Below are 20980 nucleotides of genomic sequence, written 5' to 3'. Positions count from 1 at the left end.
TATTAGAGAAGGTGCATTTGGGATAGAGGCTAATCAATGCTGTAAGACCATAAAAACAGGTTCAGATAAATGAAATCAAGGACATGGGAGGAAGGGTTAACAGTGACAAAAAGAAGACTACGGCTTGACAAAACTGGATGATAGGAAGAATGAACAAACAAACATTTGAAATGAAAAGGAAGCATTTGAAGATTAAATCAAATGTGGTATTCATCTTCTCATAAAGGAGGAGACAGTCATTTTCTGATCATATATGGCAGGACTCATGTTTCGAACGTGAGAAGGTCAAAAAGCTTAAAACAGCTGAAGGAGCATAATATGAGTGAGGGTCCAGCTGAGCTAAAAAAGAACCAATTTGTAGAAGACACAGAAACTCCCTTATAGAATGATTGTGACAATCAAATGTTATTAATCAGTCCATCCACATAGAACACTAAGTACAGTGCCTAGAACATAGTGTGCACTTTGTATATGCAAATTCTTCTTTGAATTCCCAGTATCTTCCAAATATTCTCAATATATGTGATGAATTTAACACCACTTTGGTCTAGTTTATCTTTGCATTTATATTTTATCAAGGCCATTTAATATTCTGTTATATTTTTGTCAAGCGGTATTATAATTGCCCTTGAGATAAGGAAAGAATTCATGGAAACCTTTCAAATAATCTTTAGCTGCCAGCTATTTTCAAGGTCGTAGCATTCCCAATTAAACAGTTTTCAAATATCAACAATTATCAGACAAGGCCACTTAATGACTACAGTGGATAAAAGAGAGACAAAGACATTCTGCAAACCTAAAAACGATTAAACATCTCCCTTTTCTGTTTAACATTAACTGCATCTTTGCCAATAACAACCCAGCCCTGCTTTGTTCCTCCATCTAGTAGATAACACTTGAGACAGCCAGTCATTCAATTGCCCCTCACTTCTTGTTAGCACCCAATGCGGGATAAATTGTCACTTCCTTAAGCCCTGCTCCAAGTCACCATGCACAACCTCAAGTCCTATAACAAGCCCCTCCAAATTTCCTCTTCTGAGATGCCTATGGTTCACCTGATGCACATTCTTCCTTGTTTCAGCAAGCTAGTGAACTCTAGTTGGTCTCTGGTCTTTGCCTAGTTGGCTTCAACCTTCCAAAACAAGTATTTCAAAAATATCAATGATTTTTACCAACTCTGCATATTTTATTTGCTAACATAACTGCTCAATTATGAATGAAATTCACATTTGCTGAATCTGGAGTCCTGTGTTTTCCCAGATCTGAGTCTCTTAAGCAGACTGCTGGACTAAGAGCAGACACATAAAGTAATTAATGTATGCCTTCTAGGGGCCTGCAACCCTTAATTCTCAAAACAACGTGGTTTTGTTGCTAACTGAAATATGTACATTTCATGTAAATCAAAGGGCACTATTGGCTTAAAAATGTTTTCAACTTTGTGGTTTTCATTTTTAAGGAAGCTTGATGTGAAGTGATTATAGTTTGAATATATAGTATCAAGGTCACTCACCTGATAGCTTTTCAACCAATATTTAATCAAAGATAAGTCATGGTGAATGCAACAAAGTGTACGGTTCAGACAAGTGAAAAAGAAGGACTAGCCTGATGAAAAATAATATACTCTTAGTGACATGTTTCACATTATGAAAATCAATAAAACAGTGATAGAAAAAAAATAAAGAATAAGTAATATCTTGGGTGGCCACTAGACTTTGGAATGATATCAATTTGATTTTGGTAGGTATACATATTTTGTGTTCTACAGCTTAGGGAAACAAGTTATCTCCAACAGCAGGAGATTTTGTTTTAAGCAGTGAAGTGAATATATATATCCGTGTGTGTGTGTGTGTGTGTGTGTGTGTGTGTATGTCTAACTTGGAACTTAGACTTAATATGTAAAGTTTATTATATATGTCCCAATTTCAAACATGTTCTTTCAATGCCATAAACCACAAGAAACTGGAAGCTTCACATCACAGACACTGGGAAGATTTCAGGTTGCTCCAAGTGCTACAGGTAAGGAACACAATATATCATTTGAAATGTGATTGCAATGTGAAAAAATCGTAAAAACAGCTTACACTGTATCTTTATTTTCATCCTCATATTAATACAGCCACATTTTCCTGATATGTAAATATCTCCCTAAAATTATATATCTGCAAAGGCTGCTATTAAAAGTTTAGCAGATTATACAAGTTGCAAAGCAACATTTTGAAAAATTTAGGAAACAGAAATTAGAAACACATATGATAATTATTCTATGTATTCCTTTCTAAATTTTTTCATGTGCATGTCTTAGGACTCAAAATCATAATGATTATTCATTTTGTCACCCTCTTTTCACTATTACGAATATTATGTTTCATGTTATAAAATATTTATAATTTATTTATTATATTAATTCAGCTAATAGTGTTATAACAATTCAGCCAATAGAGAAGATATGTAATGAATTCCCTTAATATTTCTTCTACTTTTAGATATTGGCTTTGGAGGCTTTATTTTAAAACTCTCCTTTGGTTCTGTCAATCTATCATAGCAAATAAGGTTAGTGATACTTCAAAAAGGCCTAACACACTTTCCTGACTTCCAAGAAATGAAGCAGGAAGGAAGCCTCAATTATTTAATATCTACTATGAGTCAGGCACTTACTCGGTACTTTGGATATGTCTTCTCAGTTAATCCTTATATTATTGTTGTTTATACATAAAGAGGTGATGATATATTATTATCTATTCTTAAGAAGAAAAGAAAGCGTCATAAAATTTAAGTAACTCTCATTGTTAAATAATTATTAAATATTGGCACCAGGAATGACTTATACCCTCTTGACTCTAAAAGCTATTTCTACTTTTTACACCTTACTTTTTCCTATTCAAAGTTGCATGTGTGAGAATGAATAAAAACAGTGCCTGATGGCAAATTTTTAGGTAATACATTTAGTTTTTACTATAGGAATTAGAGCCTTTGTACTTTCAAGTTGAATATTTGAAGGGTTTATAGAATTAACCACTATATTAAGAAGCACAATTTAAATCACCAACAAATCAAAAAACAGTTGAGAGCAATAGAGAAAACATGCTACCAGGAACATTTGCAATGTGCCCCATCTAATGCCAACTATGCTGATGAAGAAGGCCCAAAGGGAAATACATTAAGTTGAGTATTTCACATTGTCAGTTCAAAAGAAGCATATCCATTCATCTGGAGAGAGATACTTGCCAAGGTACCAAATTCAACACATAATTCATCATTTGCTTTTTTATATTATATAAGGGACACTGGGTGAAATGACAGACAATTATGTCTACTGTGGTTATCTCAAAAAAGCTAATAACATTGTTTAAATGTTTGTGTAATATATCACCCCTCTAAGAAAGAAGAGGTTAAAATATTAAATTTTAACTCAGAGAAAGCATTTCCATAGGGATGTACAATTATATGGTTCAGGCATTTTACTTTCTGATAAACTAATTTAACATAGAGTATAAACAAATGTTAACATGTCTGTAAGGTACTCTCTCTCCAGTATCAGATGTCTCCAGCATGCCTCTGGCAGGGGCTGAATCACAGTCAATTCATGGCTGCATTCTCTGACAGGAGCCTCAAGTGCCTACTTTGTGCTGTCAGTTTAAAAGGGAATTATGTGATTTCAGTAAGAGATGTGCTGATTCATGCACTTGCAATTGGCTTACATTAAAATCTACTGTTGTCTTGAAAGTGCTCTCCTGCCTAGTACGTAGGCTCTGCCCTTTTGTAGGTGACTGAGGTACTAAGGTGATGTTACCGCAGTGTGTTCTTAAGTCATTTGCTGCCACTTGAATTCTATTACAAAAACACAGCATTTGGGATGCTGCCTTTTTATTTGATGTGTGTGCTGCATCAACAAGGAGCATTTTGCTCTGACCTTGCCACAGAGGGCAGTCATATCTCCAGCCACACCAGGCCTGCCGTCTGCCGTATTTAGTCTTTAGACAAGACCAGGAAAGCTTTCCTCCACCATTAGAGTGCAAAGCAAAATACAGTATTTAGAGAAGCAGTTACCCAAGAGGAAATAAAACAGCTAATACTGGTAGATCAAGAATTTATGAAGAAGACCCCAAAAGCAATCACAGCAACAATGAAAATAAATAAATGGGACCTGATCAAATTAAAAAGCTTCTGCACAGTCAAAGAAACAATCATTAGAGCAAATAGACAATCTACAGAATGGGAGAAAATATTTGCATGCTTACATCTGATAAAGGGCTGATAACTACAATCTATAAAGAACTCAAGAAAATCAGCAAGAAAAAAATCAATCCCATTAAAATGTGGGCAGAAGACATGAACAGAAACTTCTCAAAAGAAGATAGACTAATGGCCAAAAAAATACATGAAAAAATGCTCGGCATCTCTAATCATCACGGAAATGCAAATCAAAACCACAATTAGATATCATTTAACTCCAGTGAGAATGGCTTTTACCAAAAAGTCCCAAAACAACAAATGTTGGCATGGATGTGGAGAAATAGGAACACTTATACACTGCTGGTGGGACTGAAAACTAGTACATCCTCTATGGAAAGCAGTACGGAGATACCTCAAAGAGCTACAAGTAGAACTACATTTAATCCAGCAAGCCTACTACTGGGTATTTACCCAAAAGAAAAAAAGACATTCTATAAAAAAAACACCTGCACCCAAATGTTTATAGTGGCACAATTCACAATTGCAAAGATGTGGAAACAACCCAAGTACCCATCAATACATAAGCGGATCAATAAAATGTGGTTTATGTATACCATGGAGTACTACTCAGCCATAAAAAATATGGTGAACGAATACCTCTTCTATTACTCTGGATGGATCTGGAGACCATTCTTCTCAGTGAAGTATCACAAGAATGGAAAAACAAATACCACATGTGTTCACTGTTAAATTGGAACTAATTGATCAACAGTAATGTGCCCATATGGAAATAACATTCATTGGAAATCAAGCCGGTGGGAGAGGGGAGGAGGAAATGGGTAAATTCACACTTAATGCATACAATGCACACTATCTGGGGGATGGGCACAGTTATAACTTTGAATCAAACGGTACAAAAGCAATTTACATTTAACAAAATTAAAAAAAGAGTAACTTCAGTGAACACTAATCCACAACACCTACAACAAAACTATTGCAGGTGATGTAACAAAGATGTAAAATATATTTTTGCTACAAATCTTTGGGGATGATGTATTCCTCATCTTTTCTCTAAATTTCTAAAGGTACAGAATTTTAAAGGCTGCCAAGAGGATATGAAACAGAATATATTTTTTATTTTCCTGGTTGGTGATCCCCTGTTGCTGGTACACACAAATATGTCCTGGAAGACCAACATAGGATGAGATGTGAAAAATAAAAATATACTTACAGATTTTAATACATTGGTACTATAATCAATTGTTCTGTACAAACTAAAACACTAATAAACATCTCTCTCAACCTCCCTCTCAATTTCTGCTACCTCTGACTTTCTGACATTTCATCTGCCTTATCAAATTTTATCACAAAAATGCTAACTTTAAACTTTATCACAAAAATGGCACTTCATGTATATTATAAAGACTGTCAGTGACAGTATTTAATTTGGAATACTTATGAAGATAAGATAAATAGATTAGAGCAGGGGTAGGCAAATTATAGCTCACAGACCAAATCCAGCTTGCTGCCTATTTTTGTAAATCAAGCTTTAATGGAACATAGCAATGCTAATTCATCTGAATACAGTTCGTGCTACAATGGCAAAGTTGAGTAGTTGTGACATAGACCACGTGGCTTGCAAAGCCAAAAATATTTACTATCTGGACCTTTTCAGAAAAAGCTTGCTGGATTAGAAGATAAAACATAGGATTTTGTATCTTCCTATCCCACCCCCTGGCAGGCGGGGGGGAACTGGGCTAGACAACAGTGAAGTTTACATATAAGAACAATCTATTTGCCTAAACTCCCTTTATGATGAGTTATTGACTAGATCAATAAAAATTGTGGTCCCATGGAAAAAGGTTTTAGGACTCCATTTTTATAATTTAGGGAACAAAATATATGCACCAGCAGGAACATAATAATTCAGCATACACATGCCTATTTGTCCAATACTTGTGCAGATACCATGTACAGAGTCCCATTCTACATATCACGCCTATGCTATCTGTCACATGCTATGTTATGTGATCATTCTTTATAACCCTGGTCCTTTGTTGTTAGATCCTTCATTCTTTGAGGGCAAGGAATGAATCTATTATTCTATACCTTCTAGACTTGTTTCCTTATAGCACTGCAGGAGCTCTGTAAATATTAGTTGAAGGAATGAATAAGAAGTAGAGTAGGCCGGGCGCGGTGGCTCACGCCTGTAATCCTAGCACTCTGGGAGGCCGAGGTGGGCGGATCGTTTGAGCTCAGGAGTTCGAGACCAGCCTGAGCAAGAGCGAGACCCCACCTCTACTAAAAATAGAAAGAAATTATATGGACAGCTAAAAATATATATATAGAAAAAATTAGCCGGGCATGGTGGCGCATGCCTGTAGTCCCAGCTACTCGGGAGGCTGAGACAGGAGGATCGCTTGAGCTCAGGAGTTTGAGGTTGCTGTGAGCTAGGCTGACGCCATGGCACTCACTCTAGCCTGGGCAACAGAGTGAGACTCTGTCTCAAAAAAAAAAAAAAAAAAAAAGAAGTAGAGTAAAATCTCCCTCATAAGAACTTATCAAAAAGAAAAAAAAATCAATTAATTAGTACATTTAAAGAAATGCAGTTTTGAAATTAACATAAATGCACAGTATTTGAGCAAAGAAATGAAACTGATTTTTATGTGTGGCTTCTGGGAACTTATAACTCTGTCAGGTCTTTTACAGAAAATATAATTTAATGGCTAATTGGAGGTACTAATGGACCTAATTTTTAATTAAGAGATGGAAATTATTTGTAATTAGCTCATGGTATTCACAAAAACAAATGTTACAGAGAGCTTGAAAAATGCTTTTGTTCTTTGAATTAGCTTACTCTCCTTTCCCATCCCCCAGTGATATGGTATAGTTCCAAAAAGTAATTAATACCCAAGAAGAGACAGCATAAAGATAGGCCTCAGTCAAATCTTTGGCTGATCATCACCCATTCCAAATTGATGAAGCTTCCCAATGCAAATTTCTATTACTGACTAACAAGAACAATGTGAAAAACTGTATAATATTTTTAATAGTGAATTTTGTCTCAACTGGGGCAAGTGACCCTATGAGGAACTGTATTCTTAGAGCATAACTCCATGAGTAGAAATCTGATGCCTAAGAACTTCATACTCAAGTAGTATATTGGACCTACATATATTTTTTCTGTGAAATCTCATAGTGAAGTTATACTGATTCAATTTACTATTTCCATCTATTTTAGCTGATGTGCAAAAGGATAAGAAAGAGAATTAATATATGTTCCACAATTTGTATGTTTTTTTATTTTCAATGTAGTTTTTGGCCTCAGTGTTCATTTTTTTTTAATTTTTTTTCAAATCCAGTTTCAAATTTTGAACTCTAAGCTTTTAAGAAAAGGAGGATACATTTTGATTCTACTTTTGTTCTCTGTCAAAAGTAGTCTTTTGCTTGAATTCATGCTGGTGCCCTTCAAGGAAATATAGCAAAAGCAATCTTAAGCAAAAAGAACAAATTGGGAAGCATCAATTTACAAGACTTCAAGCTATACCACAAGGTTATAGTAACCTAAACAGCATGTTACTAGCACAAGAACAGAGACATAGACCAATGGAACAGAACTGAGAACCCAGATAGAAAACCATCCTCACATCTGATCTTTGAAAAAGCAGACAAAAACACACTGGGAAAAAGAATCCTTGCTTAATAAATGGTGCTGGGAAAATTGGATAGCCACATGTAGAAGACTGAAACAGGATCCACATCTCTCACCTCTCACAAAAATCAACTCACAGTGGATAACAGATTTAAACCTAAGTCATGAAACTATAAGAATTCTAGAAGAAAATGTTGGAAAAACTCTGATAGATATTGGCCTAGGCAAAGAATTTATGAACAAGACCCCAAAGGCAATCACAGCAACACCAAAAATGAATAAATCGGACCTGATCAAATTAAAAAGCTTCTGAACAGCCAAGGAAACTATCATGAGAGCAAGCAAACAACCTACAAAATGGGAGAAAATATTTGCATGCTATACATCTGATAAAGGGCTGAAAACTAGAATCATTGTAGAACTCAGGAAAATCAGCAAGAAAAAAAATCAAACAACCCCATTAAAAAGTGGGCAAAGGATATGAACAGGAACTTTTCAAAATAAGACAAACTAATGGCTGACAAACATGAAAAAATGCTCACCATCTCTAATCATCAGAGAAATGCAAATAAAAACCACAATGAGATATTACTTAACTCCAGTGAGAATGGCCCTTATCAAAAAGTCCCAAAATAATACATGTTGGCGCAGATGCAGAGATAGGAATACTCATACATTGCTGGTGGGACTGCAAACTAGTACAACCTCTGTGGAAAATAATATGGAGATACTGCAAAGAGATACAACTAGATCTACCATTTGATCCAGCAATCCCATTACGAGGCATCTACCCAAAGAAAAAAAAAAGACATTTTATAAAAAAGACATCTGCACTAGAATTTTTATAGCAGCACAATTCATAATTGCAAAGATGTTGAAACAACGCAAGTGCTCGTCAATACACGAGTGGATTAATAAACTGTGGTATATGCGTACCATGAAGTTCTACTCAGCCACAACAAATAATGATGATCTAGCACCTCTTGTATTATCCTGGATAGAGCTGGAGCCCATTGTACTAAGTGAAATATCACAAGGATGGAAAAACAAGCACTAAATGTACTCACCATCAAATTGGTATTAACTGATCAACACTTATGTGCACTTATAGTAGTAACATTCATTGGGTGTTGGGCAGGTGGGAGAAAGCAGAGGGGAAGTGTATATTCACACCTAATGGGTGCGGTGTGCACCATCTGGGGGGTGGACACACTTGAAGCTCTGACTTGGGTGGGGCAAAGGAAATATATGTAACCTAAACATTTGTACCCCTGTAATATGCTGAAATAAAAGAAAAATAAATAAACAAACAACTGAGATAAAAACTTGACTACATATTGTCTGCAGTTTTCATATGTGCTTTATAAAATCCAACCATGTAAAAAATAATATTTTATTCTTCATTTACATGTTTTTTCACTAAAATTTGCTTAAAATAGGTGGGTCTTTTAAGGAGTTATAATTGTTATGGAATAGAAACATTAAAAAGAGGGCAGATTCCTGATTCCGTGTAAAAATGTACAAGGCAGTTTCAGCCTTCTGTCCTCTGTGCTTGAAATGAGCTGGGTAAGGTGTAGCAGAGATACAGGCAAGGAGAGGTGATGCCAATGAAATAAATTGGACTTTCATTTTTCCAAACTTCTGCCACTTTCTTTTGGACATTAGCAGTCCTGCTGTAGCTCTTTATTCCCAAATTATTATTTTTAAATAAATGTATTCACTGCTGAAGCTTAAATATTTACCTCAGACTCCTACTAAGCAAAACATTTTTCAAGCTAAGCACAGTTTATTAATGGCAAAAAAATCCAGATATGCAAAAATATCCCACTTAAATAGCAACTTCTTATGTTCATATTGCTTGACTTCCTTAACTTCAGTTACCTTCACCTCAAGTCTACTGTGGCCACTTGCTCACAAGATTGAAATTCTGCCAAGAGGTAGTTTATTATCTGAAATCTTAAATCCAGGTATTTCACATCCGACCACTCTGTACAACTCATTGAAAGCTCTAGTGTCTATATTTTCTGTTTTCTTCCACCTCCCATCCCCCACTGCCTTCTTTTTTTTTCGTCCTCCTCTTCCTTGAAACCACAGTTTGCACTCAATTACTTTCTTCCCAGTATCATTGATGAACATTGGCCTTTTTCTCACTCCACTCAGTAAATCCTTAACCCTGCATCAATTCACCTGTCTTCTTGACTACTAATCATTATTGTAGAATATCAAAAATTCTCACATATTAATATCATAAAAATCCATAGTCTATAATATCAAATGAAATTCCAGTACCGCCCCGCAAATTTCTATGGATTGCTAGTTGGCCTTGACACTCCACAGTTTTACAAATCTCTGTTATCCCTAAGTCATTACCATGCCATCTCCCACTCACTTTCAGAAGATGCTGTCACTTAATACTTCACATAAAAATAAATAATATTTACCATGTGGGAAATCCTTTGACTTCCTATTCCTACATTTACAAACCTACATGCACATACATCATCCCTTCCTCCTGTCCTCCCACATTCCTAGAAGAGATGTCTAGCTTCCTCATGGACCTTGTTCCATCAGTCATCCTCCTTAGGAATTATGTCTTCAAACTTTAGAATCCTCTCCTGGCTTCTTCCCACCAGGATCAAATATTTCCCATCTTAAAAATAAATCAATAAATCAATCAGTTCCATTATCTATTTGTTTTCTGTTACTGTCTTCTCTACTCCTCTTTACAGTCAAATTTCTTGAGTTTCCTATACTTGCTACATCCATTTCCTTGTATGTAATTCACTATATTTGCCCTTCCTGCTAAAATTGCACCATGAAATTCACTAGTGACCCCGGTTTAACTAAATCTAACAGCTTTTTTTTTCAAGACTCATGTTACTGGTCAGGCATCTCTTTTGAAACACTCTCTTGATTTTGGCTTCTTTGAAACTCGTACTCTTGGTTTTCCTTGTATGTCTGTAGTTATCTTTTTCAATCTTTATTTTAGGCTCCTTTTTCTGCCCATTCTTTATTTTCAAGGTTCAGCCTACCTCTCTTGGCTTTAAGCACATTTTCTGGGTGACATAACTTAGTTACATGATAGTAACTCCAAAATCCACCTCCACCTAAGAGATGTCTTCTGAGCTCAGACAAACACATCTAAACATCCATTGAGCATCTCTACCTGGATGCATCGTAGTTATCTCAAACTCCACATGTTCAAAACTGAACTCAGCCTTGTTCCTGACACATTGGATTTTCCTTCTTGTGGTTCAGATCTCAGAAAATGGCACATCAGACTCTTGAGTTATTAAGAACTTAAGAGCTACCTTTAATTCTTTTCTCTCCTTTTATTCTTACATTTAATCAGTTACCAAGTCTTGTGTGTTCTACCTCCTTATAATATCACGAAAATGCCAACCCTCCATTCTCCTTTCCACAACTTGAGTATTTGCTACCAGGATTTCTTGCTGGAATGCTTGAGTTCTGTTCCCCCTCTTTTACCTCTTTCCAATGCTTTCTCTACCTTATAGCCAGAGCGATCATGTCACTCTCTAACTTAAAACATTTTAGGGTATTTTTATTGCCATCAAGATAGAGTTCAAGTTCCTGTATCTGATGATATTGCTCCAGCTTGTTTATATCTCCAGGCTTGTTTCCTCTACTCCTCATGTCTCTGTATGTATCCTTGCCTTACTTAACCACTTCTTGTTTCCTAATATTGCCGTACCTTGCTCCCATGAGCCCTTGCACATGCTGCCCTTGGTCTGAAATGTTCCCCTCCCATTTATTTTTTATTTAGTCAATTCCCATGTGTCTTAATGTTTATGTTTAGAGATTTATTCCTCTGGGACTCTTCCTCTGACCTTTCCTAGTATATGTTAGCTATTCTTTCTCTGTAACATCACAGTACCTTGTACCAATAATGATTAGCACAGTTGTGGTTTATAACATTTGAGTACTTGTTTTGTGCCAGGATCTGTTCTACTCAGGTTATGCATCTTAACTCATCTAATGCTTACAACAACCTTATTAGATAATTATTACTATTTCCTCATATGAGTAATCTAAACTTAAGAGTAGTTAAGTAATTTTCCCAAGTTTCTATAGCTAGTAAATGACACAAGTAGATTCTGAACTCGGGCATCTTATTAAAAAAGTTTATGAACTTTAACATCATGATGTTTGTTCATATTGAAACATTTATAACACTGCATTGTAATAACCCGTTTATACCTAACTTCCTTGCAAAAATAACAATAAAATACCTAATCCTACAATTTCCCCAGTAATACTTAAAATCAATCCTATGAGTTTTCTCACTAACAAGCACCCTGCAGGAGTTCTGTTTTGCACAACTTCTGAAAAGAGCTAAATGGATGGAAAAGAGATGTAAATCTCTCTTTCAAAACCGTTTTTTGAAAATCTGCTTTTACACAGTTCCTTAGTAAATAGCAGGAGAATGAGCTCCAGGCCTCAACCATATCTCAAGGTCAGAGTCACATCTCCCATAATAATCCCTTCTCTAAGGAAAGGCAGGAAACTAAGCCTTGGACCTTGACATCCTGCTGCCACTTTTGTTATCAACTGCCATCACTATTTCTTTTTTTTATCAACTGCCATCATTATTTTTTTTCTCTTCATCCCCCTTAAAATCGGTGAGCCACGTGGTCTTCCTGCTGGCATCCCCTTCTCTTTCTTTGGGATGCCACGCCACCTCCCTGCTTTCTTCCGACCCCCTTCCCCTCTCTCTTTTACTCTCTCACTCTCTCTCCTCTAGGAAGGTGAAATAAATTTTGCTTTTATATATCTTAATCTCTGCATGAGAAATCTTTCTCCACCCATGCCGTGAACACCTACTAGGCTTTCCACCCTAACATCCCTAACTACACCCTAAATTATTAGAAGGAAGTTACATCCCCCAGCACTTACCACAGCGATTAATGCATAGTATGCTTCCAATAAGCATTATTTAAATAAAGAAAAGAACAAGGTGACACATGTCAAAAAGAAATAGTCCCTAACCCAAATCAGATTTATACTGACCTAGATTTGGTGCATGCCATAGTGGCATTTTTTTCCCCAAAAATATGAAGTGACTTGCTGTCATCTAATCATCCCATACTGTTTCCTGTTCCATTTGCATAATACACCTTCCCACGCTTGTCTAACTTGGTCTTCCTTCCAAATCCAGCTCAGAATTCCCTTCATTTCTGAGGATTTCAAATCTTCTTTCTAAATTCTTGTTTCTCTACATTTTATACATTTAATATCACAAATAACAACAATATGATTAACCATGATTTTTTACCAAGGGTTTATTTTCTATTTATCTTTGTATCCACAGTACTTGAGTGTAGGGTATAGCACTCAGAAGTTGTTCAATAAATGCTGAAATATTGATTGAATGAAATTAGGTTGGGCTATCTAGCAGAACTCTAATAAATTACAGAAATTTAGTTGGCCCTTAAACTGGCACGAATTGATTATTTGTGTTATCCAACATTGGCATATTGGAAGATTTGAGAAGGAGATATTACAACACTCTTGCCTATTTCACTTTCCTGATCTGGTCAAGTATTGGGCAAAAGATATTCAATTTTTCAAAAGTCTCTGAAGTTGTCCCACCAGCTAATTAACAAACCTTTTAGAAAGGAGAGACCATTTCTGTTTAGAGGTAGACAAAGTAAGTCTGTTAAAATTTATAACATGTCAAACTACCAATAAATCTTAGAAGGGGAAAATAATGATGAAATCCCTCCAAATGTTATTTTTCATATCAACTCTATATTTGATTCTTCCTTTGTACTCCATTCCTGGGACTCTAGCACCATTTTTTTTTTTATTATAAATATGGTATATCATTATCTGGGCTCTTTAACTGTTCTATATGATTCTTAATTCTTCTTTCTCAAACACACACATAACTTCCATATCAAATTTCTTTTTTTTGAGACAGAGTCTCACTCTGTTGCCCAGGCTAGAGTGAGTGCCATGGCGTCAGCCTAGCTCACAGCAACCTCAAACTCCTGAGCTCAAGTGATCCTCCTGTCTCAGCCTCCCGAGTAGCTGGGACCACAGGCATGTACCACCATGCCCGGCTAATTTTTTCTATATATATTTTTAGCTGTCCATATAATTTCTTTCTATTTTTAGTAGAGATGGGGTCTCGCTCTTGCTCAGGCTGGTCTCGAACTCCTGAGCTCAAACAATCCGCCCACCTCGGCCTCCCAGAGTGCTAGGATTACAGGCGTGAGCCACCGCGCCCGGCCTCAAATTTCTTAAAGTACCACTTTTATCAAGTCATCTATTTGCTCAAGAACTTTCAGTGGCTCCTGTCTGTGGAATCAGATGAGAACTCCTGAGCCTGAATTTTCAGCCAGCTATTCTGCCTTAATTGATTTGTGCAGAGCCTGACCCATGACTGATATCTGTTAAGTATTTTAGTGTTTTGATTGCTTTTTTCCATTGTGTTTTTGCAAGTAAAATCTGCAAACCTAGTTGAAGGAAAGTTCTACTCTATGTCTTTTATTATTGCAAATATTGGTAAATTATCAAGAGTAGATGCCTCTTATTTAACAAAGATGCTGCATATTAAAGTAGATGTATACAGTTAAAAAAGTCTCTTCCCGGGAGTTCCACGTCCTAAATGAAATAGGCATGTGAAGACATGACAGGTAATATGCTTTGGGAAAAGACAGGTGGTATTTTAATTAGTGACAATTTATAGAGCTATTGAAGAGGACCAATGTGAGTTCACAGCTTCACAGTTGAACACTAACTCATTGTTCCTCAATGGGGCATTCTTAATTGAAGTTCCAATAAGACTATTCAGCCATGAGCATAACTAAACAAGTCCACAAGACATTAGAAAAGGATAACCCTTCAGATGCTGGGTTGAGCAAACAGGGTGGCCCCAAGCAAGATGATCTCTGCTTGAAAACCACCACCCAGTTGCTGGACTCAATTGTCCCATGAGCTTTTCTAGCCTATTTCTGGCCTTTGTTTCTTGCTCTATCTCTCCGGGTCCCTTCTTGGTTTCTATTTTATGTCCTTGCCATCTGAGGGATCAAAGAGTTCAAGCTCTTCAGATTGGCAGTGCTTTATTTTGTTAAAAAAATCAACAAAAATGAAAATTGTGCCCATTTTCCTCTCTGCAAGAAACCAAAATTTGAAATTAGGGTGAAAGCACAAGAAAGATCTGTGCAGTCCAAAATAAAAATCCATCTCTTCACGTACATACACCCTGTTACAAACTAAATTTTATGAAACAACTTAAATATTGCTCATTAAAATCCTTAAGACGTTAATGTTGATTCCCAAATCAACCCATGCCACTTTTTTGTACAAATGGAACAATGGCAGCTTCTCTTTCAATATCCAAAATATTATTTTTGGAACAAATGTGAAGTTTTGATTCATTCAACAAACAATTATATTGAGCACCTACTATGTGTCAGACACTATGCTGGGTGCTGAGCAAGCAAAATGGGATAATTTTCCAATTTCAGAAGAATTTGGGTCTCTAAAGCAGTGCTTCTCAAACTATTTTTCATTAATACATGCCCTCTTTTGCTAAACAAATTTTTTCCCACTTCTCAGAAATTCTAATGACCTTGTCTTACACTGAGAATTACTGATACACAGAACATAGACTCTATCTTCTGTGTATCCTTGATAGACAAATTGTCCTTGAGTTTTAGTTTTTATTTAAAAGGCAATGTATTTATTTTCCAGACATAAAACTGGATTATAATATTTAATATACTTTTCTGAACTACATATGCTCCCTTCCAAACTGAAATTCAAATGTCCTGCACCCACCCCTGTTGAGAATCACTGCTTTAAAGAGTTTTGGAGAAAACCAGGCAACCTCAATCTCTCCCCTCCAATCCAGTCTTAAAGGAATTAGAATTTTCCTACCTGACACAACAGCTGGTGGAGTATCATAATCCTGTCTTGGGATTGAATCTTTGAATGAAAAGAGCATGAGAAAGAATGCAATGAAGTACAAAAGAAAATAAAATAGAACCTTAGTCCTAAACCTTGGAAGGGTTTGCTGTGTGCTATATGGTTGTTCAGCCCTGCTGCCTTCAAGCAGTCAAGGCACTGTGACCCCTAGTTTATAGGTGATACCGTGGTCCCCATTACCACGACATTGTGCATGTTGTCAGGACCAGTAAGACCTGCTGGGACAGGACCGTTTGTCCCAGAACGTTGTTATCTTCCGCAGTGTGTTTAGTCCCTCCCTTAAGGCATCGGTGTAAAATTGTTACCCACTCTGGCTGACACAAGGGTTCTACAAGGCAGCCCGCCTGAAGGGGGCCCAGAGCATGACAGGAGACAAAGCCCTAAAGAACAAAAGGAAGAACTAAAATTTAAAAGAGATAAAAGAAAAAATTGCACGTTCTCATACTCTGTGGAGGCTAGTGCATTTTGAAGACCAAGTTTCATCGTTAATCACTGAGCTCCAGCTCTGATTCCTGTGGTTGTCAGTGAGGCGTTTTGGTGGGTGCTTTCGGCTCAAGGCCGAGAAGCTTTGTGTGCTATAAAATTGTGGGGGTGTGAGACATGGAACAGAATCTACTGAACAGATGATTGTTGTCTTTGTCCCAAAGGTCCTAACATTGGATGTGTCAAATTCTAGAGAAAGCTTAATTAAACTACATGGCAGTCATTTCAAAATTGGGGGTTACAGAGGACAAAATATGTCTGCTTGTTTGAAGATGAAAAGCTTTGGCTCAATACAATTTCTTTAGCCAGGGATCTTAAAAAGGAGAGTGGGACATAGCCTATGGCCTTAGATCCCCCTTCTAAAAATGGAAAAGTTTAATTTTATCCCAGCTCCTCCTGGAGAATTAAATTGTGTAAAAGGGACCTAGTATTGTCTACATTCAAATAAACTGCCAATACATGGTTAAATACATGTTCTTGTGTGTCCCTTATTCCACTTATATAACCTTTATTCCATTTTAAAAGCTAAAAAACTAAAATCTCAAACTTTATTTTTCCATCTACTTGACAACTTTTGGCGTATCACAAATTTCTCACTTTCATCTGTTTGCCACAAAAGGATAAGGTAATCACTCTTTCATGAGTAAATCGCATGTGAGAAGACAGATTAGAACTTGAACATTGCAAGGCATTTTGAGCAGCAAAAGCAAACGTGACCAAAAGATTCAAATGCAAATAAACCAGACTTAAAAGTTATTTCACTCCTAGCAACAGGTATGTGAACTAACGAGTTGATTATAATCCCCAAATCTAGAATAAGCAGAATCATTTTTAAAGTGTCTCCGTATGTTATATTAATAGAAATAGTAATTTCTAGTACCTTTTTTAAGAACTGCAGTCACATATTACCACTCCAATCAAAAAAAAAAAGCTACTTCTTGGACCATGCCTGCTAGTCATTTTCTAAGAATATATTTATAACATTTTAAAATAAATAATAAAAGCAAATAATGTTTATTGTTGAATAGCTGCAGAGTATGCAAAAGTATGATTAATATAGAAATTACTCCTAATCCCATCACCTAGAAATAGCCACACTTGTTTTGTATTTCTCCACAGCCTTACGTGATAAATATTTGTTCATAGTTGATACTGTACTCCACACATGCAAATTTACATCAGCTTTTTTGATTTAACAATATAAATAATCCTTTTTCCTAGTTATTTCATACTCTTATAATTCCATGCTGCATTCCGTTGTGGTTTATGGATGGATTCTAGTTTATTTAATTATTCTTCTTTATTAGACATTACAAAAAACACTGTGCCAAACATTTCTGAGGTATAAAGACCTTTCTGTTATTTTAGAATATTTCCATATACTAGCTTCTCAAAACTATAGCTGCTTGGTCAGTAAACATAAATGTTTTGAATTTCTTGACTGCCTACCTTGCTTCTAACTGATACACAAATTTATATTTCTATCATCAAGCAATCAGTGTTTGAGAATGCTTATTTTCCTATAGTTTCATCAGCACTGTGTACTGTATTTTGATAACTTTATTTGATGGAGTGTATGTCTGTGTGTGCGCATGTATGTATGTGTTCGATGAAATTGCTATTTTTATTTCTTGGATTAAAACTTTTTCATATGTTTTTTGGCATTCTATTTCCTCCTTTATCAACTATCTGTTAATGTTCTTTGGCATTGTATCTACTGAGGCTTTTCTCTTATGTTGCTAATTTATTACAATTCAGAATCCCTTTTCTTAAAACAGCAAAAGTTTAATATTTGCAAATAAACTGTTTCAGACTTTTACTTAATGCCTATTCATTTATTGTTTCTATTGTAAGACTACCTTCAAAGGTCTTTTGTTTTACAATAAGACTAAACCAATTAAAAAAAACTATTACCTTTCAATCTATATATTCTTTTTTGTGTTTGAGTGTTTTTAATTAATTGATTAGTTTTTCCAAAAAAAAAATTTTAGGAGATGCACTCATTACCATGTATTTATGAAACTATTTTATGAGTCCGGTGTCCATTTAACTTTACTTTTTATAACTCTCAGTCTTAATACTTATATTTATACCTAATAATGGGGAAAAAAGACAATCTCTAAGTAAAGTGAATTTGGGATTTTCACCTGATACCATCAGAATTTTTGAGCAATAAAGGGGTGGTATGATTAAAAAATGCTAGAAAATTGTGATGAACAAATGGAACTCTATTACAAGGTTATTTTTGTGAGTGGCTATGGTTACACCATGGGAATCCAATGATGTGACAAACCACCAGTGGCTTAGAGAACACAAACCAAACTGCAGATAAGGAGCCTACAGAACAAAAACTTCTTTTTTCTTTCAACAGATTCTGGTGCCATTGTAAGCCACTGGTGACCATTCCCTGAACAAATGAAAAGGAGATAAGAAACTTGTAAAACAAGACTGTCACGGAATTTGGAAGTTCTCATAACACAGTAAAATCTCCAGCAGTTTCTGCTAAAGCTTACAATAAAGTGATAAGAAATTATGGATTATGGGGCTTCGGTTCCATCAAGGGAATTGTGTGACAAAAATAAACAAAAGCAGAAAGGCTAGAAAAATCCTTCAAGGTTAGGAGAGCCCTGGAATAAAACAGTTACACTAATTGCATAACATTCATTTTTTTAAGGGCTACAGATTCTGTCTAGCTTAAAAAATAATTAGAGAATTGAACAATAAACACTTAAGTTGGCAAAATGTAAGAGAAAAGTTAATTAAACTACATGGCATCCATTTCAAAATTTGGGGTCGTGGGTGACCAAACACATCTGCTTTTGTGAGGAGAAAAAAGCAGGTTTGACTCAATACAACTCCTGTAGCCAGGGACCTTAAAAAGAAGAGTGGGACTGAGCCTGCGGCCTAAGGTCCCCCTTCAAAAACTGGAAAATTATAATCTAGCTCCAACTCCCATCATGCCTGATCACTGCCTACTCCAGATTATTCACTGGACCTCTCTGCTCTGCCCTTGGATCCCATCTGCCTCTGGAGTTTAGGTTCCTATCTTATCTTAGCTTTGTCACTACTCACACCTCATTTTATAGAAATTCAGTGAGCTTGGATGTCTGAAAGCCTGGGAAAGTTCTGGGTTGGAGAGAGACACAGTCAGATAGTTTTAGATTGACTAGCTGTGACACATGGTGGACAACGAACTGGAGCAAACTGAGATTGAAAGCAGAAAGAACAGTTAGGAGACTATTGCAATTAGCCAAATGAGGCCCAGGGCAGAGACTCTAGAAATGTGAAAGAAAGGATGTATTTGGTAAATGTCTATGACACAAAATTGGTGGGACTTGAAAAGTACTTATATATGATGGTGAGGGAAAAGGAAAGGGTCTAGACTGAGTTGGACGTGTTTGGTTTGGCTACTGGGCGAATGGTCATGGCATTGGCTTGAAAGATAACAGGGAGCAGGAACATCCAAGAGGAAGAGGTTTCAGTTGGAAGGAAGCTCAGGGAAGTTCATGAGATTAGTTTGGGTCATGGTGACTTTGAGATGTCTGAGGGAGATTTACATGGAAATGTTTACCAAGTAGTTTGATAAATGAGTCTAAAATTCTACCATGAGGTTAATGCTGGACACTCAGATTTAGGAGTCTTCAGCATGGAAGGCGGGGTTTAAAACCATGAAAGTCGATGAGATTGGTTAAGAAAATCATATGGAATAGGTAAGTTAAAAATAAAACCCTGGATTAGGAGCCTGTGAGAGAAAAGAAGAAGGAATGGCCAGAGAGGTTTGAGGAGAAGCAGGAAAACCTTGGGCAGGAATCACAACCTGCAGGATTTGGGGACAAACTGAGCCTAATGTTCAAATATAGGGAAATTTCACATCAAAATTCTAATATTCAGCTTATTTCCAAATATTGGAAGGTGAGATCAGCCTGGGTCTGTATGCCCATGTGGCAAATGCTGTCTGGAGTTGAGGAGTGAGTGGCTGCCCTCTCTGGACAAGGCATCCATATTCCAGGCTGCCAAAGGCACCACCCTTTCATTGGTGGTGCCCAACACTCAGGCAGAAATAGTGTTATTATTGCATTGAAAATATCTCTAAAATATAATCTCCAGTATCATACATATTTATGTGACATGATTGTTTATGACCTAGGCAAATATAAAAAAGTTGATTATATATTTCCAAGGTTTTTTTGCATGAACTCAGTCAGCTTTGTTAATTAAAATGACTTGGCTAGCCCTCTATAGACTTTTGACTTTGAAACCCTGGAAGAGCATGTTAGCAGCTAAAGAAGTGGAGACTTTAAAGAAGTGAGCTGTATCAAGTGCAATAGACCAGGTCAGTGAGTTACACTGTGAATGCTACAGGGTGTTCCATCCCTTCTGGTGACTTGGATTAGACTCCCACCAGTTAGAAGCCACTGAAGGTAGAGAGGTAAGAGCAGCTCATTTGATATGCACCTATTGGGTACCACACACTGTATTAGGTATGCTGCATATATCATTTCATTTAACATTCACAACATCCCTGGAAGGTAAACATCATGTTTCTGACTTCGTAAAAGAGGAAGCAAAAGTTCCAAGAGGTTAAGTAACCTGCCTAAACATGCATAACTAATAAGGGGGCAGAGCCAGGCTTTGAACTCACATTTGATTCCAAAGCCCACTAGTCTTTCCATGATGTCAGGCTGTGTTTCCATCAGTGGAAATGTTGGAAAGATGCTA

At 36.4% G+C, this 20980-nt stretch overlaps 1 protein-coding gene across 5 annotated transcripts in view; it reads right to left on the bottom strand.

The window, feature by feature from the left end:
* Window positions 1–20980, bottom strand: part of RBMS3 (RNA binding motif single stranded interacting protein 3) — a 649837-nt gene that overhangs the window by 30667 nt on the left and 598190 nt on the right. For 3 of the 5 annotated variants that reach the window (XM_069473344.1, XM_069473345.1, XM_069473347.1), the window contains one exon: window positions 15731–15778. The exons of the other annotated variants lie outside the window; for them this stretch is intronic. In XM_069473344.1, coding sequence (XP_069329445.1) covers window positions 15731–15778 — 48 coding nt within the window. The remainder of the gene's footprint in view (window positions 1–15730; window positions 15779–20980) is intronic. 5 annotated transcript variants of the gene reach the window in all.

Source organism: Eulemur rufifrons, chromosome 7 (genome assembly GCF_041146395.1).
Source record: "Eulemur rufifrons isolate Redbay chromosome 7, OSU_ERuf_1, whole genome shotgun sequence".
NCBI classification, from domain to species: Eukaryota; Metazoa; Chordata; class Mammalia; order Primates; family Lemuridae; genus Eulemur; species Eulemur rufifrons.
This window is presented reverse-complemented; position numbering and strand designations above follow the sequence as displayed.